This window comes from Agelaius phoeniceus, chromosome 10, assembly GCF_051311805.1.
Source record: "Agelaius phoeniceus isolate bAgePho1 chromosome 10, bAgePho1.hap1, whole genome shotgun sequence".
Classification (NCBI taxonomy): Eukaryota; Metazoa; Chordata; class Aves; order Passeriformes; family Icteridae; genus Agelaius; species Agelaius phoeniceus.
Genome location: NC_135274.1, coordinates 16929605 through 16955520, shown reverse-complemented (window position 1 = coordinate 16955520; position 25916 = coordinate 16929605). Strand labels below are relative to the sequence as shown.

Below are 25916 nucleotides of genomic sequence, written 5' to 3'. Positions count from 1 at the left end.
TTTCCAGACACTGCTACAAAAGAAATAAAGAAGGTAATAATAAAAGAAAAGGAACACCCTGGTTCTTTACTCCCTCTTGTGAGATTCCTGCAAACACAGGCATCCTTTTACTCACTCCAAACAAGCCAGTTATTTATGTCTGAATTCTCAGTGTCGAACAATACCGTTCAGTGCTCACATGTGGATCAAATGCTTTCAGCATCTTCTGTCCAGCCCCTTGAGGGAAAACACTGACAACTGCATGATCACATCGCTGTCCCTGTTGTTTGATGAAGTGGCAAGAACAAGAGGACTGAGAGTTGCTGAAACTCCTGGTTTCCCTTCCCAATCCTGCCTCTGATTCAGTGGATAAGGAGTCTTTGGGCAAGCAGCTTCCTAGCAGGCTGTTTGGGGCTCCCAGGACTTGAGTTTTTCATCTGTAAAAAGAGACTTTAAAAGGATGCTTTTTCTTTTTTTCTTTTCTGCAAGAAGCATGGGAATGATTAAGCGTGTTTAAGTTCTGTAAGTACTTGGAGATCCTCAGGTGGAAACTCTGAGGTTCTGAACAATTTGCCATTTTAATTGTCAGATTTGATTTATCCAGTTGGCATAGAAGGATTTAAAAGGAATTTTTTGAACAAAAGCAGTTTTGGGATGGAGGACTAAAAATGCAATAAATTTTAAGTAGCAATAAATAGTTTGGCGTTTGCCCTGGAGTATGAGCAGATGTGGTTGCACAGAAACCAGTGGACTACACCTGCTTTCAGTCGGATTTGGACATGGAAATCTGTTATTGGTGAAATAACAAGCATGGTTTTGAGACACAAATGCGAATATGCCCATGCTGTCATTTTCTGGGCCTGCAAATTCTTACCTAGCACTCACAGGGCTTTTCCTTGGTAACACTGGGATAAAGGTGGTTTGGTACATGGGAGCCCTCTGCCATGCCTTTCCCAGCTGTGCTTGCTCTCTTTGAGAAGTATTTGGTGCTTGAAGGACCCTGCCCAGAATCTGAAGCTCTCCAAAGATGAGGGGCACTGAATTTGTCAGTGGCAATGCTTCACCCTCCTGGCAGCCAGCTGAGCTGGAGCATCCTGACACTGCTGCATTTGCTCCATGCTCCCATGCAGTGACAGGGAGCAGCTGAGCTGGGGATGTTCCTGCTCATTCCTTGGACTGTGTGGGACATGTGTGCTCTGCCAGCGCCATGCTGAGAGCTCGGCTCTGCTCCCCAGCCTCCTGCCAGAGCAGGTGCACTCTATTAATGAAGGTATTTCAAAGAGTTTGTTCTACCTCTGGCTCAGTTCAAAGCATCCTGCTGTCAAGAAGTCCTGCACCCATGGCCTGGGATGCCTTGCCCTGGGGCTTCCTTTTAAATTTAAACTTCAGTGGTTAATTCCTTTAGCTTACTATTTTCAGTGTAAAAAATGTGTAAGTCAGCAGTAGCAGCATGTTCAAGAGGTGCTGTGGGTGCTCCTTAGCTGGACTCTGCTTCCTCCAGAAGTTACAGGCATGGACAGCATTTTCCTGATTTATTTTCTGGATAACCTCCACTCCTGGTAGAATGAGCTGGTCTGAGGGGTACAGATTCATGGGCACCCACCCAGCACATGAGGTGGTGGAAGCTCTCAGAGGAAATGTCCAGCACTCAGCAAGAGGAGCTCCAGACTACTGAGGCTTGGGAAGTCACCCAGCAGCATCTCTGCTCAGTAAGTAAATAATCAGCCCTTTTTTGATTGCCTCCCTTTGGTTAATTAACCTGTGTGCTGGGGCTGACAGAGTACATGGAGAGGAGATGGCTGTCTCTGTTACAGCAGCATTCACAAGCTCACTGGCAATATTTTGGTGTCAAAACCATTCCTGTTCATTTCAGGGACATCACAAGAACCTAGTTCTAGAGGTCTGAGCCCCTCTTTTTCAGCTTTTTCTTTTCCCAAAGATTTATCCAAAATAAGAATATTTTGGTCTCAAGGGTCTGCCCCTGATTTGGTTGGCCGAAGGAGAAGTTACTTGGGCTCTAACAAGCTCAAGTCAGACAAGGACCACAGGGCAGGAGGGGAAGTCCCACTGAAATTCCCCTCCCTTCCCCACAGGTTTCTGTGATTTTTGGCATGAGTGCATTGCCTTAAGAATGCCTGGAAATTTTCATTATAGGTGAGCAAAATTTCAACTCATTTGTCTACCAAATTAGAGCAAAGCAGGAGATGAACAGTAATAAAATTCCTGTTTGTTGAAACAAACCCATTCTTGCTCATTTGGAGAAAAAGAAAAGCCTCTCATGTTTGCATGTGTTTGGATTTTTATGTTGCTTGAGTCTGGTCCCTCTATTTTCTGAAGTCCTTGGGATATTTGTATCTTATTTCAGTGGGAGAGCAATCTGTTGGAAGAATTTGCTTTAACACCATAAGGATTTATTTTTTTAAGGGGGGTAGCAAGAATTGGAGGTTTTTTAAACTATTTTTATTCTTCCAAAAGAAGGTTTGCTGCTTATTATCTTACAAGCTTTTATCTGGTGCTGAGTCATGGAAGTGAGAGAACGTGTAGGCGTCTTAGCATAAGAGAGAGTTATACTGTCATTTACATTTACAGACAGTTATGCTTTCCAGAAAACTTTTTTTTTGTGGGTTACAAAAGTGATTAATCTGCTGTTGAAGCTGTCAAAGGAGGTTTTCTGTTTAAGAATTTTTTGAAAGAGAGAAAAATCTGTTTCTACTTATAGGAAATAATAAGGTAGAAATTGAAATTTAAAAAAAAAAAACATACTGAAAGAACAGACAAGAAAATGTTCCCTTTCCTAATTATATTTTTCCCTTTTCTTTTTATGTATCTATCCATCTGTCTATCAGCCTATATATCTATTCTTCTGTTTCATGGAAAAGTCATGTGGACTTTGTATCAAAGCTAAATATAGTAGAATTATGGCCAAGTTCAGTATTATCAATTCCAGCTGTTAAAAATATCATAGGATCAGTCTAAAATAATTTTTGTTTTCCCTTTAAAGAAAACTTATTTCAGTTTCTTTTTAGTTTTCCATCAGGCTCTTTAGTTGTTATGTTTTAAACTTTTTCTGCACTCTTGAAAACTGCATTTTTTTTTAAATGAAGTCCAGAGCCCTCAGTTAAATATTTCTCTACAGTAGTAGTTGTAGTAGTAGTATAAACTATTTTCTTTTCCTCTATCCTTTTTTTTTGTAGTTTTCCTTTTACCATATTTTTTTTTCTAATTGCTATTAGGTTTTTCTATTATTATGTAAAAAATGAATTAATTACTGCTGAGACAAATCCTTTCCTCCTTAGGACATGTTCTCAGTGATGAGATCTGTAGGGCTGTTGGAAGACTAAAGAGAGTTCACCAGTGGCGACCAAATTTGTGTAGACCTTCAATGTCAATGGCATGAGTAGCTGTGATTCTTGTTTGTTGTACCCATTCCTGAGGACACACTGGACATGAAGTATTCTAGCCTGGAAGTTGAGTGGTTTTGTCCCTAACAAAGTAGGCAGTGATGTTTTCAAGTGATCTTCTGGCACAGTAGGGGTGGGAGTATAAAAACTTGCTCTACTTTCAGCGTAGTTTATCCCATTATGAAGAGTATGATATGCCCAGCAAAGTCTCTCTTTTGGGGGTTCCAGAGGAGCTGACACTGTGGTGGAAGCAAGGCAGTGAAGCAGGGTGCTGTGCTGGAAGCTGGAGCTGTCACAGGCAAAGAGAGGAGCGCTCATCATCATGCCAGAGGACAGCCTGTGGGGCAGAAGGATGTCCCTCCTTGTCCCTCCTAGCTGAAACCCTCAGCCCACCCCAAATGGACTTTGACAAGGGCATGTAGGGACAGGACAAGGGGAAATGGCTTTAAACTGAAAGAGAGCAGGTTTAGATGAAATATAAGGAAGAAATTCTTCCCTGAGTGCGGTGAGGCACTGGCACAGGTTGCCCAGAGAAGGTGAGGCTGCCTCATCCCACAAATATACAAGCCCAGGCTGAATGGGGTTTGAGCAACCTGGTGTGATGGAAGATACCCTGCCCATGGCAGGGGTTTGGAACTGGATGGATGCTCAGTTCCTGTCCAACCCAAACACTTCTATGACCTTATGATCAATGCCACATCTGCTCACTTGCCTTGGTTAGAAGTGTTGTTTTCAGCATCTCCCTTATCCCTGCTCCAGTTAAAGTCTCTGCTCTCCTCATCCCCCATTCCTCACAGCTGCCCTTCCTCCCTCCCCAACCATAGTAGCTTCAACCATGATCCTTTAACCTTCAGCAGAAAATTATTTGTGCCATGTAAGAGGAATATTGATTTTTACGTCACATGGCCCATGAGGCATTAGAAATTACATTTTTCCCGTAAGTGTGGCTTATCTCTAGCTTTTAGGAAAAAAATTAGCTTTGGGCCCTGTGAGATTTCCTGTTCAGGGTGAATGGGTTCTGCATTTAGACCTTTTCACTGGAAAGCCACGTGCTGCAGCTGGACTTCTAAATTAAAGGGGGAAGGGAATTAACCTGGCTTAACCTAAGTTTTGACAATTCCATTGAGAGGCCAGTGACTCATTTATAGAATTCATCGAGTCCACAAGGGTTAGAATGATACTTCTGAAAGCTTATAGAATGTCACTGCTTTGTGTTTCAACAATTGGGTCCTGCAGTGAATTTTTGTGGGTTGTTATGGAAAAAAGATTTATTGATGACTTGTGATGCCAGGATGTTTTTCTGTGCATAATTTTTTTTCTTAAAATACAAATACATCATAAACCGCAAAAGAGAGAAAAAAGAGAAAAGGGTTTCATTACAAACTAGAAAATAAATATGATTTAATCCCATGGAAAATTCAGACCTAGACCTGAATTCTCCTCACTCCCCTCAAGTTCAAGTCTGGAGCCTAATTTGACCTGTGACAAAAGAGAATTAAATTTTGGATCCAAAATTTGTTGCAGTTTTTGGGCATCCACTGCTGACTTTTGGAGAGCTTTGAGCCCTTGTTAAAAACATTGTTGAAGCCAAGATCTCAGATTGAAAACTAATAATTCCCAGTCCCAAAGGTTTTTAGCATTTAGTACTCCTGCCCCAGAGCTAGAAAGTCACTGTTTCAAATTCTGGAGTTAACAATGTCAAAATCAGTTAGACTGCAAGTCACAGTAGCCATCAGTGTGCATTTATATATACATCCACCACAAGGAAAGAAGTGAGGAGAGAGGGAGGATACGTCTGTTTGTTTGGAATTAGCACGCTTGGGTTCAGTTTCTCATGCAGAAGGGTCCATGGCTGGGTGCACAGGTCAGGGTGCACAGCTGGAAGTGCTGCCGCTGGGACAGGCTGAGCTGAGTCCTTGGAGGTGCTGAGGCTTAGTCCAATGCAGGTTGTATTTAATCTCGGTTAGAAGTTTCATTTGCTTTCATTCAGGCTGCAGCAGGATGAATTGCCAAGATCTCCAGCGTGTTGAGTTTTGGCAAAGCTGGACGATTAGTACCTGGAGAAGGTCAGATCAGTAGGATTCATTACTGTTTGCATAGAAACCTCCACTGTGTTCCCCGTGGGGAGGCAAACATGGTGAATGCAGAGGTAGTAGAAGGCCAAATTCAGATCTGCAGCAGCCAGCATGTTTGGAGTAAATCTGCTGGAATAAATAGACGCACTTGAGCTGGCACCACTGTCCCCAAGATCAGAACCTGGCTTGATATAAAGCACTTTTAAAAAATGTAATTCAGGCACTCAGGGGTATGGAAGATTGTTTTACTTGTAATCTGTGACTGTGATAAGCTAGTCAGCAAGCCATGGAGCAAATGTTTTGGGATGTTATTTGGGTCCAAAAGCAGTGTAAGTGGGAAAAATTACAAATCATAACTTAATTTGGCTCATTAGGTCATTAGTGATGAAGTTTAGGAACTTTTTTTTTCCTTCCTAAAACTCACTGAACAGAGTGGAGCATGGCAAAGGAGAAAACCTGGTATTAAACTAGAATATAGTACTTAGCTCTGTATAACCTAGTCAGCAGTATCAGTCATTGAAAACACAGCTCTTGGATTCTGGTTAAGAATGAAGAGAAGGGTTTTGTTTGTTGTTGCATATTTTTTTTGTGGGTTTTTTATATTAAAGCTTACAATGGCTATTTGTGGTTTTGTTTCCTCAAGGCATATTTAGGGAAACTGGATTAATTTATAATGCCATTTGCAACAGAACAAAGCCTGGTGAGGCAATGGATTTGACATTCCTTTACACAGGCTTTTTACAGTGAAACTGTTCTGATTCTAAATTTTTATCAGTGTGTTATTTGAGTAAACATTTTATTTACCATACATTTAATGTAATTATATGTTCTATGAGAAGAGGAAAATAGTGCAGAAACAGTGATTACACTGAGTTAACACTTGAATTTAAAAATAATCTTAACTTTCTGTATTGTTTCATACCCAAGTATTTCTGTGGTACAGATGGCTTTTTTGCTTGTGCTATAAATTAATGCTCACTCTTTCTGACTGGTTATAGTACTGCCCTGGTGTTTTGACTGGAAGTGCTGCAGGGGGTTTCTGTGTATCTTGGTGTATGTATTTATATATCTGGAGACTAATTTTAAAAGCTACAGCAGGTGGAGGAAAACCTTTCCAATCAGATTCCTCAACATCGTGCTTGGAGTCTGTGATACTGTGGAAAGATTAAGGTATTTCGGGCAGTGGTGATAACCCAGGCAGACGGATAAATGAGGGAATGTTCCACTCCACTTCCCAGAAGGAGCCATCTGGGAAAACTGTTAAATTTGACCTGTTGTTGGAGCTCATCAGCCTTTTGGAAAGGTGTACACTAAATCTAATAGGAAAATAACCTCTCTGTCACATATGACTGTCTTTTATGGGGTTTTTTGGTTTTGTTTTTTGGTTTGGTTTTTTGTGGGTTTTTTTTTTTGTTAGACTTATTTTTTTGGTGTGGCTATACAGTTTTTTTTTCCTCATGCTATAACCTCTCAACTTATTAACTTGAACCATTTTGTAGCTCACTAAAAATACTGGCAGATGACAGTGGGTTCTGGACCTCAAGTGAACCATAAGAAAGCAGATGTCGTATGAACACAGAATTGTTCACTGATGCTTCTGCTCTTCTGCACTGCTATTTGCACAGGCTTTAAAATGTGGGGAAAAGAAGAATGAAAACACATGGTTTTCACAGGAAATAGAGACAATACTAACATTCGAAAATGTTTATGCCCTCTGGTAGGAAAATGTTTTAAATCTGGTTTAATAGAGTTTTGGAATTCGAAAAGATAAATACGTTATAAATGCAATGCACCAAATAAATAGAATCGTAAACAAATAAGTAACACAAAGTAAACCAAGTAGTGTCTGGGTGCATATGTATTTCCTATTATTTTATGTGTGCATATGCACACTTTTTTAGTGTTCTCTAGAATTAATAAACGAAGAAAGCTTGTACACTATAAACACTCTAAAACTCCTTTGCAATTTAGTAGGAAATGAGAAGTTTTTATTGCAATTTTGCACTCTTCTTTGTGTCTGTTATTCAACATACAATAGAAAATGATAACTTTTCTATATAAATTGTAGAAGACTTCTCCAGAAGACTTCATGTGTGTGGAATTTTGTCATGTCACTCCCAGGTGCAGACCTCTTCCCTCACTCATGCATCTTCCATTATATGTTCTTAATCCACTTTTTGTAATCATGATGCACATCCATGGATAGTGCCATAACCCTCAAACCTGCCCATATTTGTCATGCACAGGAACTTCTTTTCCATTACGAATAGCAAGTTATAAAAGGAAGGAAAAAAAGTCTGTGGGTGCTGTAATTATGATACTTCAAGTTTTACTAGCTTAGTAATAGCAAAAGTCATAAAAATACTTTGCTTACCCAAAGTTCTTATTTATAGAGGGGTGGGGGCTTCCCCATTGTCAGGCTTAGCAATATTTGCCTGAATTAAGCAAGGGAATTTGTTCAGCCCATTAGAAGGGCCCAGTTTGGTGAAGGGAAATGTTTTGGACATTCCTGCATTGCTAAGACTTAGAGGAGGTGTTCCTCAAGGAGCTGTTTCAATGCTCGATGCATGTGGTGACTTGTCTTCACATGGTGCGGTGCTGGTTTTTTTGTGGTCTTTGCTTCTGGGATTGTCCTCAGTAGTTCTGCCTTTTGGTATGACCAAAGAGATGTGGTGCCTTTTTACAGCTCTTTATGTAATTTACTGCTGAGTCCATGTGCCACTGATTAAATCTGTGCAGGGGGCTGCCATTGCATGGTCCTCAGGTCCAGATGGGTGCAAATAATGTCATTTTAGTGATAAGAGTGGGAAATTACAGAAATATCCCAAGATTAATTCAGAAAATGTTTTACTTCTCTTGACTGGCATCTTCTGTAACTTTTTGACAGTTATGTCTCATGCTGATATCTGATATTCTTGTAGATAAAGTTACTACTTCATTTGAAGTGGTCAAGTTGAGTCGCTTAAGTAGAAGAGTTTAAATAATAACTAACCCTTTCAATGAGTTAAGCTAGAATTATGGACCTTGACTGTCCACCAGCATTAAAAGTATTTAGGTCAATTGTTTGCACATCTTTTAAAACTAGCGTCTCAGAGAGTCCTTCTCATAAATACCAGATGATCAGTCATCAGAAAAGGAAAAGCAAATAAAAAGCTCAGAGTAGTCATCGTAGCGATAGTATTAGGTAAACAAAAAAGTAAATATGAAACTGAGAAGGAAATTCTTCCCTGGCATAACACTGTTGTGTTTTGGAGACCAAATTTTTCAGATGTGTTCAGACTCTTTGGAATTAATGGAGTGTTGCAAAGTGGAAACCCAGATTGCCTAAAACACTTGACACCCGCACTGAAAGCTGAACCAAGGTGTGTGTCTGTAACTGCACGTGTCAGTTAGGAAGGCTGTTTTCCATGATAAAATATTGGAGGTCAGCTCTTAGCACCTTTTCTTGTGTGCACCATCTCCCATGGTTTCAGGCTGGGCCATCACAAGGAGTACAAAAGAGGCTATGGACAGAAACATTAACAAGTATGTTGACTCCTTTTCCACCTGTGGTAGCAGCTGAAAAACAGATCAGCAGCAGTTGTGTTCTTGTAACACTTTATGGCATTCACAAGGTATTCTCTTCATTTGAGAACCAGAGATGAACACTTTATTAGATTTCTCCTTTTCTTTTGCTGTAATGCCTGGGAGCAGTCTGTTTGAATACCTTGATAGCTTCTGGTAATCAAGCCAGCAAATTGAATCTCACATCTGCAAAGTCTGAGTGTAGCTGCTGATCCATGCACAGTCCATACATCCGTGACACTTGCTTGTCAGCTGTAAACTAGAAATGAAAGAATGATGAAAGTGTAAAGAAAAACTTCATCTGATTATAAACGTGTTTTGGCTGAGGGGTTTAAGGTTTGGACCAGACTTCAAAACTTTGGATTGGGTTCTAAGGACATTGTGACACTTAAAAGAAATCTGTGTTAGCAACTGAGCTGTGTGCACGGCATAGCAGCAGTGCGGAGTTGTAAAGATGTGTCCTCAGTGTGCTTGGACTGTCTGGACCTTATAAAGAAGGCCAGGGAATGCTATATATTGAAAATGCATCAGGTATGCTAAATGGGAGCAGTCCATCCACTCAGGATCTTGGACCTGAAGCAACCCAGCTGGAGCTCTACCAGGAGAGCATCTGCAAGTCCCAAATGGGAGGCCAGATTTCTCATTTTCACCCAGATGTTATTTCAGACAGAAAAAGGTTCAGACAGGTTCAGGGGAACTTGGCCATACATTATCACCGGTTAAGCTGCTTGTTCAAATACAGAATTTGAAGTCAGCAGGAGGTAGAGGTGTCTGCACATCAGGAAACCCCCTAAAATCCCTGTTCACATTTTCAGGTACCTAAAGACCAAGGTTTCAAAGCAGATTATTTTATTTTTCTCAGGGGTTATCTTTCCCATACCGAAGGGGAGCTGAGGTTTGCTACCTCAGGCAGAAGGGAGGCTCAGCCCAGATGCTACTCCTGGAAAAGCAGCAGCTCCAGTTCCAGCAGGAGCCACTGTTCAGAACAGATGTGGAAGAGGAGGTGGGGAAGGGTGTCCCATTCATGTCAGCCCCCTTCCTACACTAGAAATAAACTTGCAACACAATCTCTTGGTCATGCCTTGGCTACAGGGTGCAGCAGGATCCTGGCAGATTGTCTGAGCTGCTGGCACTCAGAAATCCCTTTGGTGTGCTGCTGTAGCTGAGCTTGAGTGGCAGGGCACTTAATGCAGGGAAAAGGGATCTCTGCTTCTTACAGTCACATCAAAATTACCTGCTTATTGTGGAATTTGTCTCCACTAACTTATGCTGTCTAAATATTCAGTGACTTGTCTTGCCTGTTTTTACGTTTCTTATACAGTCAGCGGAGAGAAGTAGATTCCCCCAGTGGCTGATTCATCTCCCCTGTTTTAGGCTTCAATATTAGAATGGAATAAATGACCCTGTGGAGGTACATTTCAGAGAGAGAGAGTGCTTTAAGCACCTCCAGCTAGCCAAGGTGAATGCCCATCATTGGTGATAGGAAAAGCCAAGTTGATTTTTTTACCATTTGGTGCCCTTCCCACCCAGGCCTCCAACTTCCACACCTTTGAGTGCTACTTAAAGGATTTCAGGTGGTCTGAGCTGGCCCTGTGTTTCAGCCAAGCTTGTGTCAGTGGACCATGCAGGAAGAGGGGCTGAGTGAAGAGGAGAGATGCTGCAGTGGCCCGTTGAACTGGCAGCCCCCTGAGAACGCCGCATCTTGGGTTCAACCCACCGGTAGTTGCCAGGTTTCTGCCTTTCGAGGAAGAAGAGTTGTTTCATTCCTATCCTGGAGTAATTAGTGACTGAAAAGCCCAAAAAAGGCAGCCCCAGCTAGAGCCGTGGTTCTGAACCTCTGCTCTGCAAACCCTGGGGGTCCATGGATCACTCCTAAGGTAACTAAGAAGAATTCAATGAAAGGTAACTGAAAAACCCATGTTTATTGTCAATAGATTAACTTTCTCCATAAAGGAGCTTGTCTCTTCTGAAAAACATTTGGGGACTCCCGAGCATAAAGGTTGAAAATCACTGAGCTGGAGTAATATATCTTTGTGTGTAATAATTTGACAGCTAAAGGGCTAAAGCTATTCAACTGTACCTTTATGAAAAAATGTCTGGAGAATTGAATAGAATGTGATAAACTTTGTATTGGCATTTTTGATTCAGTCTCTGAAACTTGAGTAACTGAAGGGGTTCTATAAAAATAATTCTACAAATGTGCAAAGTAAAAGAATGAAGTCCTTTTCAAATGGATTCCAGCTGATCATAGAGAATCATGCTCATGCTGTAGACTGTGATTATTCTGTGCTCTTTTTAAGATTTAACCCTGACAAATGGTAAAGAATTGCAGGTTAATTTCTGTAGAACAACAGGTTCCATCCCTCATACCTATGCAATGACTTTTTAGTGTAGATGTACATTGAATTTAATTTACGATCTATGTCAATAATTTCTACAGGATGAAGAATCAAAGCTACTCAGGATTTTGGGTTTCCCCACCAGGGTAGCTTTGAATCCAGACACCCAGCTCTGACAGCCTTTGACAGTGTGGCTTTATCACATTGCCATAGACTTTCCCTATGATGGTTGGTACAAGAAACTCCTAAAAATGTTTATAAACCTCCTCTGCATTTAAAAAGACAAGGCAGGATTTGCCAAGCAAAACTATTCCCCTCATGGTTTTACATGGTAAACTTTTTTAGAAGTGTTTTGGGGTTTTTTTCCTCCCACATTTGGTTGAGTTTTACTTGATTTTGTCAGTATTGGTTCACCTTTACTTGAACTGCTGGATAATTCATTTGTAGAAGAGGCAGTACATTTAGGTACTTCCATCTGTGCTTAAACAAGGCTCTTGTGCTTTCCCATTTAAAAAAAAAAAATGATTTTGTATTATAATGCTTGTGGTAGATGAGGTTCTGAATTTAACTCCTTCCTACTCTAGTTTCTCTCAACGGCTCTGTTATCAACACCTGGGGTTTCTAGTTTACTCTCTTTGCAAATATGAATTTGCAAGAAGGGGTTGATGGTAAGTAGCGGGGTTTTAATTTGCACTTGCGAAGTGTGTCAGACAGTTTCATCAGGGCATGGCGAGCAGAGGAAAGCCTGTCTTCCTCTGAAAACAGCCCTCAGAGGATGTCAGAGAGTGTGTTTGGCTGCGATAATCACTTGCAAATGCAGTATGGTTTTGAAATGAGCTGTCCAGGGGCTGCTGGAGAAAGGGATGCTTGTGCTCCTATGAATTCACTCTTTGTCTTTCTCTTTTTTCTTTCTGCTGTTTCTACTTGTTTTCATGTTTCTGAGCAGTCACTTTGATGTGCTTTTGGATGAATCTACCTAGTTGTGTTCGTGGAAGTTCTATGGATTCACATGGGTGAAACATTTGTGACAATCATCTGTTTTGTTAGGCTTTACTCAGTAATACAGATAGCCCCTTCCAGCCTTCTGTTTATTACTCCATCTACCTGGCATCTCTACAGCCTCATCCATCCTTCCTCCTAGTGCTTTCCAGACAGCTGTTGAAATCTCTCTTCTAGTGGTATCTGAGTACCCTTTTCTCGTCCTTCCACATATTCCTGTCCTCAGAGCAGGAATCTTGTCCTTGGTTACTGTTCATTTATAAAGTTTTTTCTTCACCCATTAGTAATCTTAAGGTTTAAGCCTGGGGTGATATCTGAGTGCATGGCTGGACTGTGGCCACCCTTCTCTCTCTCAGGCAAAAGGGCAGAGGATTTATGGTGATACCTCACCTGTGCCCTTGCACAAGGGCTACAACCAACTTGCATCCTCATAAATCATCAATGCTCCAGTAGTGTTAAATTCCCTGCAGCCTGTCCCATTTCTCTACTACCACATCAGCTAGGCTTACACCTCCCCCCATAAACCCCAGCTTTCATCACACACTTGCCCAGTGCCCTCAGAGGAATTCAGAATGAGTCACGCAGGGCGCCTCTGGGGACTCCTACTGATGCAAACTTCCTCCTCCTCAAGGCAGCCTGTGGTTTGATGCCACAATGCAGCCGGTACTTGTTAGCTTGGGCCTTTGCTGTGGAGTTGATAGCAAACTTCGGGCTCTGCTCCCCTAAATTGTCACCTTCCTTCACTGGATTCTGGTGCAGGAGGGGATACTTGCAGCTCATCCTCTTTGTAGTGTCAAACACAGTGTCAAACACAGGAGCTGCTCAGTACCGGTCCACAGATTGTGAGGGTTTGGGGGATTTTTGGAAGAAGGGTTTATCATTCATTCTTAAAGTGTATTCCAGTCCAGGCAGGAGACTGGCATCAGTGAAGTATTATGTAGATGTTTATGTGTGTTATGTGGATGTTTATATGTACGATTGAAGTCACCCAGTTCTTGAGATAAGATCAGAAGAGCTTTAGTAGCATCTGTCATGACCTGCTTCCAGAGTCTGCATTCAGAAATACAGACTTATGTTGTTTTGGGTTGGTCTTTCCCCCTCCCCTAGACAGGCCATTTCCTTTATAACATTATCTACCTTCTACCTCTTCACATGGAAAAGAAAAATGCTTTTCTGGTGGTAATTACACAGTGCTGCATTGTGGACCTTTCATCCCATTACAGTAAGTGGACAAACTACTATAATTTACAAGAATGAAATAGGTGAGGAAATGGGAAAGTTTCTGGCACTCCCAGGCATAAATGCCAACCTGACATGGGAGAACAATTCTGACAGAAAGCAAGTTTTCTTGCTAGCAATGAATGCTGGTGCAGTTGTTTTCTGATGCAGGGATGGAGGAGTGCCAGCTTCCCTTCAGGTGTTTCAGAAGTAGAAGAATCAGGCAGTATTAATGGAGGGCTACAGACCCTTAACCTGTCTCTGCCCTTGCAGTTCAACTAAGACATGCTTCAGCTCTTCCTTGCTCTCAGTTTGAAAATCTCCTGTCTGTCTATGTGCTGCCTTGTCATGGATCTGTTAGCAAGGTCAGGGTGTGAATACATTGAGGTGTTTTTCCTCCAGCAGAAGTTTGCTGCCTTATTATTCCCCACTTCTGAATACACACCTTTCACACCTCTCAGAACAGACTGATGCTCTTATTTGCCTGGGGTTTTTTGCTGATTTATAGTGTTTCCTTGTGGGAGGTTTGCCCTGAAGGTGTGATTGCAGGAGTAAGGTCTTTACCAGTGCATCAGCAAAAAAGTATTTGCACATCATCAGGGAAGAGCTGCCAGTTGGGTGGTGGAGCTTCTTTATCCCTTGGGTAGACTTGTTGACTGTGCACTAGAAACTGAGTGGCTTGCACTTGTCTTTTTATTTTCTTTGTGTGAGGTGGTTACCAAATGTTGGGGGACACAACCACCCTGCACAAAGGATGAGTTTCTCCCACCCCGTACAGAGGATGAGTTTGGAACCCTTGGAGGCTCAAGGTGGCTGAAGTTCCCCCAGCCCCCCCTGGGTGGTTTGGCAGCAATTAATTGCCGCCACCTGCTGACCAGGCACAGGATTTCTCTGGCCCCAGTGCAGCTTGTGCATGTCCTGAAGAATCCTCACCGTGCCCTCCCCAGCAAGAGGGTGGTGGAGCAGTAGGTGGAGGCCAGGGTGCCTGCATAAACAGGAACACCTGGGGACAAATACAAGGTTGGTCATTTAAAGGTGTCACATGCCTTAGAGTGCACATAAACATGGGTAGGCTGGTCTGCCTTTGGGCTGCTGTGAACTTGGAGATTATCAAGCAGATGATGGATGAGATCAAGCCTGGTACAGGAAGTTTGAATGAGATATAACTTCATATAACTATGGTGTTAAGTGCTGTCAAACTGCATGTCTTCACTTTAATGCATTTCCGTGTAGAAGGCATAAAATTCAGGTACTCTTTTAGAATAAAGGAAAATAGAGAAGCAAGAAATTTTACCTAATCCTAAACTCTAGAAATTCAAGTTTACTCTTCTCTGATGTAGTGAAAAGACATAAAGACTGTTGGTCAGTGTTCTTCAGAAACTCTCACGTTGTTAGCTCTTTAACCAAGATGTCTTTTTACACTGGTGTTTTTGAACATTTAAATGTGAGGTAAGCCAGACAAACAAGTACACTAGACTGAAGGATGTATGATGCCTGTTAGACAGCGTCACTGCAACAAAGCTTCATTCTGTGGCCAAATTGCAGGAAGCAGCAGCATTTGCTGTAATCCTCTTCCCTGGCTGCCCCAGCATTGCTGTGCCTGGGGCACTGGTGCAGGGTTACATGGCTTCCATGGTAGGAGCTGACTTCTGAAGCTCTTGGAAATCCTGACCCACTTTCTGCCCTTTAATGAAGCATGTGTAGCATTTAACTTTTCTGGGGTCACTCCAGGTGTTCAACCAGTACAGCCAGGGTAGGGACACCTCAGTAATTTGCTTTGATCGGAGTTCATTCTTACAGCCTGGGAGCTGCTTGTAGGCTATCGCAATCTGCTGCCTCCTGCACAATTAAAGGAGCTCCCGTATTGGGGCAGAACCTTACAAGTGCTCTAGGGACACAAGGAATTTCATGTCTCCATAGAGAGTATAAACTCATTTTCTCACTTTTTCAAAACAGACTCATTTTCACAGGAATGCATGGGGTTTTCCCTAATTATCCTCTGGCGAGTCTCCCTTTTTTTTTGTGTGTATAATTTTTTAATTTGTTTGTTTGCTTGGAGGCGGAGGAGAAGCCTCCAAGGAGAGATGAAATGCCATGCACGGCACTTCTGCTCTGCTGCTGCCGTGCCGTCCCTGTTCTGTCAGAGCAGGGGAAGGTTGCTATAACCATTCTGCAACGTGTGGCCCTAGGTTATTATTGCTTTCCTAAGCAGTTTGAGTTGCTGCACAGATATTTCTGTAAACCCCCATTTCCACCCTCATTGCTTGACCCAGTGCCCAAATGGCCCCTCCTGCTGACCCCGTGTCTCTCTCCTTGCTCTCCAGGGCTCTGGGACCTCAAGCAGCTCCGCTGCCACCACCCCATCCGTGTCCACTCCTGTCACTGGCCACAAGCGGATGATCATCCCCAACCAGCCTCCCCTCACTGCCACCAAGAAGTCCACTGCCAAGGGCCCAGGGCAGCCAGCGCCCATCCCAGTCACTCCTGTTGGCACCCTGAAGCCGCAGCCGGTGCCGGCCTCCTACGCCACGGCCTCCACGCCGAGCCGCCCGGCCTTCAACGTGCAGGTGAGGACGGCGCAGCCCAGCCCACACTACCAGCCGCCCAGCCCGCAGCCCGGCCACTACGGCAGCCTGGGGCCCGGCCAGGCCTACGCCGCCGCGCCGTCCCGCCAGCCCGCTGCCCCTCAGTACGGAGCGCCGCAGCCCCAGGGGCCCGGCTATGGCTACGGCCCTCCGCCTGGCAGGCCTGCCGAGCCCGCCTACGGGTACGCGCCCCCGCAGGGCCGCTACCAGGAAACCTACTACGGGGGCTACGGCGGCAGGAACGGCTCTGAGGCGCCCTACGTGCTGCAGAGCTCCTGGAAGGCCGAGCCGGCGTATCCTGCGAGTAATGCCATGGGCCAGGCTCCTCCTGCACTCTACCAGCCACCGGGCACGAAGAAGACCTACATCACTGACCCAGTGCTGGCCTCGCAGCCGCCCGTCCTGCAGCAGAAGGTAAGAGATGCCAATGGTCACTGACTTTCCTGGGAGAGCCACATGGCTGAGCGTGGCCTGGGACACTCCCTGAAAGGTGGTGGGGGTTAAGGTGGTGCTATCAGAAGTGTGGGGCTGATCTCCCTACATATGGCTTCTTAAAAGCTGGAAGAGGGAGCTCTCATCTGCTTTGAAAAGAGCCTCTGCAGGGGCTTAGAAAAACTGTCAGCTTCAAGTTGTAAAATGGTGTCACATATGGAAGCATGGTGTCCAGCCCATGGGAGAGAGGGAGGCTTTGTCCCTGTGACATGCTGTTACCCAAGGAGCTCCCTGGCCATGCCTCTGTAAGGCATCGCTCAACTGGAAGCTTTTCTTCTAGGCACTCCCAAGATGAAGTGAGAGGATGGGTGTGAGCTGCTTCATGTACTTGTGGACGTACCTGGTTCAACAATTAATCCTCCCTGTCCTCAGGCAGATGGGAGGTACATGAGAGGCTGGTTTTGATTGTGGTTCAGAGTGATTGCGGAGGTTGTCCTCTGGTGTGTCGCTGTTCAAAGATCACTTATCACTGAAACCACAGGGAAATGAGTCCCCACAGAGCTCGGCTCTGGTTTTCCTCTCCGATGTTGGTACACCGGGTGGCCGCCATCCACTTCAACAAGTGCCTGGACCTCATAAAGTGAAGTCAGTTTGAAATAGAAAGTTAAAGTGGGTCTGCCTGGTTTCTCTGCCCAAGCTGATCCTGCCTGGCTTTTGTCCCTTCCGCTGGTGGCCATCTCTAATGTGGCTCTAGGAGGTGTTTTAGCTTTGTGGGGTGCTCATTGTGTAAGATGAGCTGAGGTTCCACAAATGGTGAGGTAGGGAGGCAGTGATGCAGTTGCTGCCCAGACCCACCTTGGCACGTCTGAGCACATCCGTGTTCTTGAGTTTGAGGGTGCTCACAGGGAAAGGGGAAAAAGCTTCTGATACATAACAGAAAGCCTGTCCCTTTGTAATTTCCTTCTCTAACAGCACACAGATGGTCTTCCCTATATTCCAGGTTTCCTGACAGTGGGAACTTTAAAAGGCAAAGATGTTTCTCAAGGCAGTTTAGAGAGGGCAAGAAATTACAGAAGTCCTTGAAATATTATCTACAAGCAGCTAAGAAACTGCTTTTTCTCTTTTCTTCCCTTTCCTTGACAAGAACCTTTGAAGCAAGGAGAGAAGCAATAAACTCTCAGCTCTGCAGGTACTTGGTATAGAGCTTAGACTGAAAAGTAGTGAAAGACACAAAATTTGCACATAGCTTTAACTGGTGTAAATGGTTGTGGTTCCAGTGGAGTCACTGAGGAAATGCTGAGGTATAGCAGATCCATATTTAGACTTTTATAGATACAAGTAGGTTTATATATATAAAAAAATTTAAAACTGTAGTTCAGTCAGCATCTCCATGGAAACACAAATCATCTCAAACCACAAACAGCACAAGCCTGTTAGTCTCATTTGCATTACAAAGCTGGAGGGACAATTTAATTTAGCTCAAGTTGGGGGTTTCATGTATGCCTATATATATTTGTATATACATGTTGGTGTGTGTGCACGTGGCATTTGCAAATACACAGGCAGAAATACTTCATAAGTATCTGTATAAAAAATAATTTCAATTCTTCTGCAGAACAGACTATCATCTGCTTGATGATAAATCCCTGCAGAAACTTTCTTTGTCTTCCAACCTGCTAAATAGCTGTTTTCTTACCTATTTCACTTTTGAGCTTACAAATCCTCTGTAACATATTGGTGGCAGGCTTTGCCTTTAAAGCACTGTTGTCCAGCCTTAGCACATGCTGTTCTCTTTCTTTGCAGAGTAACTCATTCATAAAATCGACTTTGGGAATTATTTTATTTAAATGGGGAAAAAACGGCTGTGTTAGAGCCAGGTATCTGTTAGGAAGAATTGTCACTGTAATTTTATTTGGCTATCATGTAAATTTTATCATCTTTTCCAGCACACACACATGATTCTGCATTTGTTTGTGTTTTGCCGTTTCAAGGTTGATTTGAGGCCTTTCAGTTAAAGAAACAGAAAGGGTAAGAAGCATTAATACATCTCACATAAATGTAAGGTGACCTTTAGGAATTTTTCTTCTTGCAAGGGAATGGTTTTAAAATATCAAACAATTTCTAAATGTATTCAGAAAACTGCATGCCTAATCTTGAACATAGTTTGTGTGCAAATTATTAAGGATGTTGTAGCAAATCCATCTCAGATTAAAAGTTCACGGTCCTTAATTCCAACATACACCATGATCCATCACTGTGAGGGAAAATTTTTCATTAAATTTGTTTCATGTTTTTAAAGGGTAAAAAAGAAAAGGTTTATATTTGGCATTCTGGCTAGGAAGAGGTTCATGACACTGTTGCTCTGTTTTTTTTTGCTGTGTACTAATCATGTTGAAGTCGCTGCTGATCCAAAATAAATCTGGATTGGTATGGGAACAGCAAATAATCTGTACTGGTTCTTAAAGCCTGCTGAAAACAATGAGTTTTACTCTCACACAATTCCACATTGCATTCTGTCCTTGGGCCACTTATGGGGTGAGAGTCATGCATGTGAAGCCTCTGGGCATTTTAGTCTTTAATGCAGCACCCTGTCCAGCATGAGTGCCCAAGTCCTAGTTAGGAAATGATCTGGTGGAGTGCATGTCCTCATTTAAACCTTCATGTGCTTCAACAGCCAAAAAAACCTCAGGAGCTTTCTCTTCTGGCTGGTGGGTGGTGGGGACTTATGTAGCAACAGCAGCAGAGTTCTCGTGAGAACATTTGGCTCCTCTCATGCTCTTGCTGTGCCTGCTCAGACCAAGTCAAAATCTGAAGCCTCTCTCTTTAACTTCTCCTCTCCCAAAGGGCAGAGGGCACCAGGTTGGGGTGGCTCATTAGGTATGCTCATTTCTGGCACAAACATGTCCATAGTAGACATATGACAAAACCAGTTTCTGATGTGGAGTATTCCCAGGGCTTTGCCCTGTGGCCAAAGCAGGACTGGTAAACTCCCACCACCGACCACCTCATCTATGACCAAATGTTTCTGTGCTGGACTGGTTAAGACACCGAAAACCCTTGTTAGTTCCTGTATCTCCAAATAGTTTTAGGTCTTATCGCTGGTTTTTGTCATGTTTGAGCATTTTGAGACACCATCATATGTCCCAGCTAGATCTGTGGACCTTTTAGGGTCCTCATGTATCTCCTGGTGTATTTGAGGGATGGCTCTGGGATATCTGTTCTTTCTAGATCCCAACTATTCTCCTGAATAGGCTTTGGGAAGCACATTCCTTCCTAAAGGGACCTTTCATGTTTTCAACATCTAGACTAGGTACCACTGAAGCCATTTGAGACAGCTTTGTGGCTCTGGTCCAAAATGGTGGAAATCTTAACAAAAACATTTATCTCTTGACAGCAATTTGACAATTTGGTGAGGACAGAAGTGTCTTGTAGCTCTGATTTAGTACAGCATCCAAATCCGCGTTTCTTTGTTGCAGATTTGCTGCAAAGGAGGGAGGGAGGAGAAAGGGAGCAGTGTCCCTTTGGTAGCTGTGTCTGTTCTCCCTGACATGGCACAAGTGCCCAAGTTCCTTAACCTGCTCAGCCACAGGTTGCAGTACCTCCATTCACACCTGTACAGGCATCAGTGCACATGGAGCATGGCCTCCTCTTCAGACAACCCTTCAGTTTTGCACACCTTTCCAGGGGAGCACCATGAAAAATGGGGAGACAACTGTAAACCAGGAGGATTTAATGAGGCAGCTCATGCTTGTGGCTTAGGTGGTGGTGGCTGCTCATGACTAGCGGACCTCAGCCACTGCGTGGTTTCTGCACTGCTGGAGGTGATTTCTTTGCTGCCTGCTGCAGCCAGCCCTGACATGGTCTCTTGCAGCTTGCAGTGCCCAAAAGGGACTGTGATGGCTCGCTGTTTTCTCATTTTACACAACTTTTGTCAGTTTTTCCACTGATTTAATACCTGTGATGGAGACATTCGCTTGGAAGTTTCATCTTTGCCTCAGAAACATCTGCTCACCAGTGCCCTTCGCTATGACTGATGCACTTCTCTTGCACTGATTTAATAAATTTTACAGTCTGCCATCTCTCACATAAAGGAGATACCTCTGGCACTTGTGTTTGAACTGAGACTAATTCTCTTGCTGTTTGCTGTTAATTTAGCGACTAGAAACTTTTTCTTCTCTGCAGATGAATAAAAGCAGTCTGCCAGATTCCTTCCTGCTGTCACAGGGATATATTCCTTCCTAGTGTTGCTTTTGACTTGTGGAGAAAGGCAGGCAGCTTGCTTTGCATTGCTTGCCTCCCCCCAAAGTGTCTTCTCACCCAAAATTTTATGCTTTCACCTAAGTGTCTTCACAAAAGTCACGTATGAAAAATTTTCAATGGATGGAATTTGGAGACAGTGAAAAAATAATGATTGAAGTTTGTTTTCTGTCAGTGCAGGACAGTGGCTTCCCATAGTTTTAATGTGTTCAAATAAAGCAAACCAAAGTAAAATTAAAAAGGGTGATTTAAAATATTCTACTTCGGCATTTAATGAATTAAAAAACCCTGAAAGCCAATGTAAAATGAAATAGAATGTGAAATTCTGAAATTCAGAGTTGAATCTGCGAGTTCAGTGTGACATTTCAAAATTTCCAGATGAATATGCAGTTCCTTTCTACCCTGAGAATAGCAACAAATGTCAAAATGTTGACATTCTTCACAAAACAGTAATTCAGAGTTCTAACCAGCACTAGCTGTATATCAGCTGCTGACTCTGTCATTGCTTCTGGGTGGATTAAATTAAATACTGTTGCTTCTGTTAAAATGAGGAGGAGCAGAAAGAAGGCAGTTGTGTCTAACAATAAGATGAGAAGCTCAGGACTTGTGGTACTGTGGAATTGAGAATGATGTTTTCCTCTTCAAGTTATTATAAATCTCTGCATGAAAATTGTTGTGGGTTTTCTCAGGTGAATAAGTGCTGGCAAGAGATGCAAAGATGTATTTTCAGAATGGTGTCCTTATCCTGACTGCAGGAATATGACACAGTCTGGTTTATATCCTAGACTTTTGAAAGAGCCCAGTTCTTGGCTCAAAATGTGTTTAACATGTTCATTTGAGAACTTTACTCTTTGTTCTTTGTATTATATTTTTATTATTTAAGCACTCTATATACTAGCAGGAACCAGCTGATGACAGAGCAATTAATCAGTTTTTTCTCTTAGGTATCATATATTTGAATTGTTTTCCTGAAATAGTGAAACAAAGAGTTGCCAAACAATTACCTTGAAGTTAAAGATAACAGGCAGCCTGCAGTTACAGGAGTAAGTCAGGTCAGCATATACTGAAAAACCAACTTAAATTTACAGCTTCAGGATGCAGCTTTTGTAGCTTTAGCCTTTAGTCAGCCACAATGGGTTAGAAATATAAGAGGAATAATTGAGAAAGAGGCTTTTGGCATAATACCTGGATGTTCTTTATTGCTCCTTCTTAAAATAAGCTGAGGACAATGCCTCCACACATGATAAGGCATGGGGCAACCTTGAAGTTAATCAAGGGCTCTGCTTCTGTGGTAGTTAACTCTTGATAACCAAGCATCTACCTTCAGAGATCCTGCCAGTCTGTGTTACAGGCTAACATAAGAATTTTGTGTCTGAGGTCATAGGATGCAGTGAGTGTATACTTAGATAGCATCAGACAGGGGGGCTGGCTGGTTTCCAGCAGTGGGGCTTGCCTGAGCCCTGGCGCTGCCTGAGTTCAGGTCTCTAAGGGGCAGCCTGCTCTGTGGCATGATGTGACAAGGATGGTTGGCCTTGCTACTGCTTTACAGCTTTCAGTACAGAAAGCAGCACCCATAAAAGTGAATGCTACTTAATTTGCAGGCAGACTCTGGCTATTGAGTGTGATGGTGCTGCTGATTACTGGAGGAGCTGGTTCATTCCATTTAAAAATGCACTCGAGTCCAACCACATTGTAATTCTTTCAAAGCCAAAGCACCAGAACGTGTGAGGAAGCTGTTCTTCTGTCAGATAACCTCTGTGTCATTGTCAAGTTTATTGCAAGGAAGCCAGAACCTGAATGTGTAGAGAAGGTTTGTCCAAGGTTAAGCACCAATTGATTAGGAGAGTAGGGCAGAACAAGGAGACATGGAACATCTTGGTGTCATTTGGTGGCTCTTCTGTTTGAGGTGAAAGGGTCACTGGATGCCCTGTTGGTGTGAAACTCTTTGGGCCTATGACCTGATGATAATGCCAGTGTTAAGAGAAATCACTCTGCTCACAACACAGTGACAGCATAGATGATGCTTTGGGTGATGTCCTATTTTGGCCATGCCATTTGGAGTGGATCTTCCTATATTTGGGTGTTTTTCCCACTGACGTTTGTGAGGCATATTTGCAGTCTTAATCCAGTTTTTAATGGCACACATACAGATAAAATAGTAATGGTTTGTTACTGAAGCACCACTTTGTGCAGGGGGCTGTGTACAGTTTAAAAGATGAATTTTTCCCTGGATGGGGATGGTTGTGCATAGATAGGCTCTTGAGCCTAGTACTTGAATGAGCAGGCAAGTTAGACAACTGTCATGGCGCACAGTGAACAGTGCCAGCCATGAAGATACCACCAAAAATAGATATTCAGTTGTAAAGATTACAAAGTAGTCTATAATGTCGGCTGATATAATATTTGTTTCATCCAAGAATAATGGTATGAAGCAGTTGCTCATATATGGTTACTTTAGTGATCATAAATGTTCTGGTGTTAAACTAACTTTGGCCTCCACATAATGGGCTTCCTGTTAAGATTTACCTCTGAATAACTATAAAGAAACATGATATAGTAAATTTAATAGCAGCCTTTGGGGGAAAAAAAAGTTTAAAAAAAAAGAGGTTTCCTATCACAGGCTGAAAGAACTCCTGCAAGGCAAACAGAATCTGCAATTACACTGACAGTTTTGTTCTTAAATGAAAATAATAGTGAATTATAAAGCTGTAAAATTGTTTTCACAACAATATTTTGTTTTTATAACTTATACTATTTCACTTAGTAGCTGCCTGGCTCCACAGCAAGTTACATAACATGGTATTATGAGTATGATGCCTCAACTTTTTGTCTAGGGAATTAATTTAGGGCTCTAAACTTTCCAGTCACATTTTCTTCTTTGTTCCAGACGCAATGTATTCTCTGTGCTGGAAGAAATATCAGATGAACTACGTCTTGCTTGTGGCAGAGTAATATTCATGTGTCTCTTTATCCACACTAATAGGGCAGTGACTTAGTTTCACATGGCTCCTCAAAATAGTCCAGATTGAAACGGGCCATCTAAAGTCAGCTACACAAAACAAATTAGAAGGGTGAAGCTGCTGTGTGTTAGCTGATCAATGTAGCATTAGCAAGGATTTTCCACAGTGTGGTTTAGCACAGACAAATGAATTACTCTTACTGTCAGTATCACTTGTCCTCCCAATTAAATATTTTTCTAAACAAACAAACAAACAAACAAAATTTCCTCAGATGAGTCGGCTGTAACTTAACCTGACTTATGAGGATTAGTATAGTCATCAATAAAATGGAACCACACCTGAGCTATAATATACAGATTAGCTATCATAATTTTCATCCTATTATTGTCTAGTTAGACTCTAGATTACCAACACCTGAATTTACCAACACCTGAAGAATCTTTTTTTCAGGATTTTCCTCCAGGTTTCTGAGAACTGGTTCTTCATTAAATGAATCACTTTCTTTCTGTTGTTGCTGCAGTAGAACTTAAAGTGAAAACTCATGCCTTTTCCATGGAGAAAAATAGCCTAAGTGTACAGGGAAGCTCCTGCTGTGTATATGTCACTGGTGGATTCCTTCTAGGCTGTCATCAGGAAGCCTGGAAGGTTTTATTTTGCAGTCCAACTCAGCCAACAGAAGAAATCTCTGTGAGGAAGTATCCTGCAACACTTGTATTCTTGTAAATCTCTGTTTTGTGTTTATCTCAGAGACTCAAAGATTCAGGTGGCAGTTGTGTTTTCCTGATCTGATGATCAGCATCAGAAAGTTGCCCTGCATCTCCTTGTCCAGTTTGTGTTAGAAGGCTGCTTTTCTGCTCCTTTCTGTATCAAAATCCTTCCCCTCTCCTATTATGCAATACTTACTTGTAACCTCTCTTTCCACAGACTGCATCCCAAAAACATGCTTTAGAAACATATCAATTCTTGCATGACCTCATTTGAATACTTCAGTTAAGGCTCTCTCCTGAACCCATTTTCCCAACTGCATTTCCCATCATCTAGATTTTTCACAACTTTTACGTGTTTCTACATCACTTTCCCTCAGGGTTCTTGTCCTCTAAGGCTTAGGCTTAAAATTAGGCCTTTTGCTGCTGTAGAATTTCCAGATCACTGAGCAAGTAGTGGATGAGTCTCTCTAGTAGATTTTTCAGTACAGAGAAGTAATGCAGTTGTACTGCAGGCAAGCATGGCCTTGTAGGTACCAGAGGGTGTTGGGATTGTACATCCTTGTGTTTGTTTCTTCATGACATTGCTCACCAATAAATATGGCCAAATATAGTTTTCAAATCTGAATTCAGCTTCCCACCCACCTTTCTGTAGCATTTCACCATCAGGTCACCTTCTACTGAATAAATGCAGAACAGCAATTAAAACCATATGTGTAATTAAAAGAAATTCAGCAGAAATTTAAACAGCATGAAGATAAGAAAGGTAGAGGGATAAAGACAACTGGAAGCTCAGTTCTGTGTGACCTGCTTTTGAATAAACAACATTATATTCCACAGTCAATTATCCAAAAAGTACAATGTGTTCTGTTGCCAAAAAAAGGTTGTCAGATAGAAGTGGTTAGTCAAAAGGACACATGCACTGGAGTGAACATTAGTCTATTGTACTCAGTATAATATTATACAAACAGAGCTGGCTTGTTACTGGCTTTTTTTCTTTTTTTTTTTAATTTTTGGCTACAGATGTGATTATGCAGCTTTTTAATATTACTTCATGAACATCTAATTGCAGGCTTCAGCAAGAGGTGCAGACCTTGCTAGGGAAATCAAATAAGGTATGCTCTGTGCAGCCCAATAATAAGGCTTCCAATACAAAAGTGGAAAAACAAGTCATTAGTTACAACCATCGAACGGAGGTCTAATGGGAGCCACAGGATAAACATTCCATTTTATTATGTCTTCGTTATATGTTTTGCAAGAATCCGTGGTTATAAATTAAAATTGCTTTTTGCAGCCGCGGCTGTAAAAAAGTTCAAAATCTGTGAATGTACCTATTATTTTTATTTATATCACAGCAGGCTGCTAGCAAAATTAACTTTTTTTTCCTCCTCCTATTTGTTAGT

The 25916-nt window shown here is 42.4% G+C and overlaps 1 protein-coding gene across 2 annotated transcripts in view; it reads left to right on the top strand.

Annotated features, from left to right (window-relative positions):
* Window positions 1-25916, top strand: part of LPP (LIM domain containing preferred translocation partner in lipoma) — a 333171-nt gene that overhangs the window by 187596 nt on the left and 119659 nt on the right. For both annotated transcript variants that reach the window (XM_077184001.1, XM_054639115.2), the window contains one exon: window positions 15900-16574. In XM_077184001.1, coding sequence (XP_077040116.1) covers window positions 15900-16574 — 675 coding nt within the window. The remainder of the gene's footprint in view (window positions 1-15899; window positions 16575-25916) is intronic.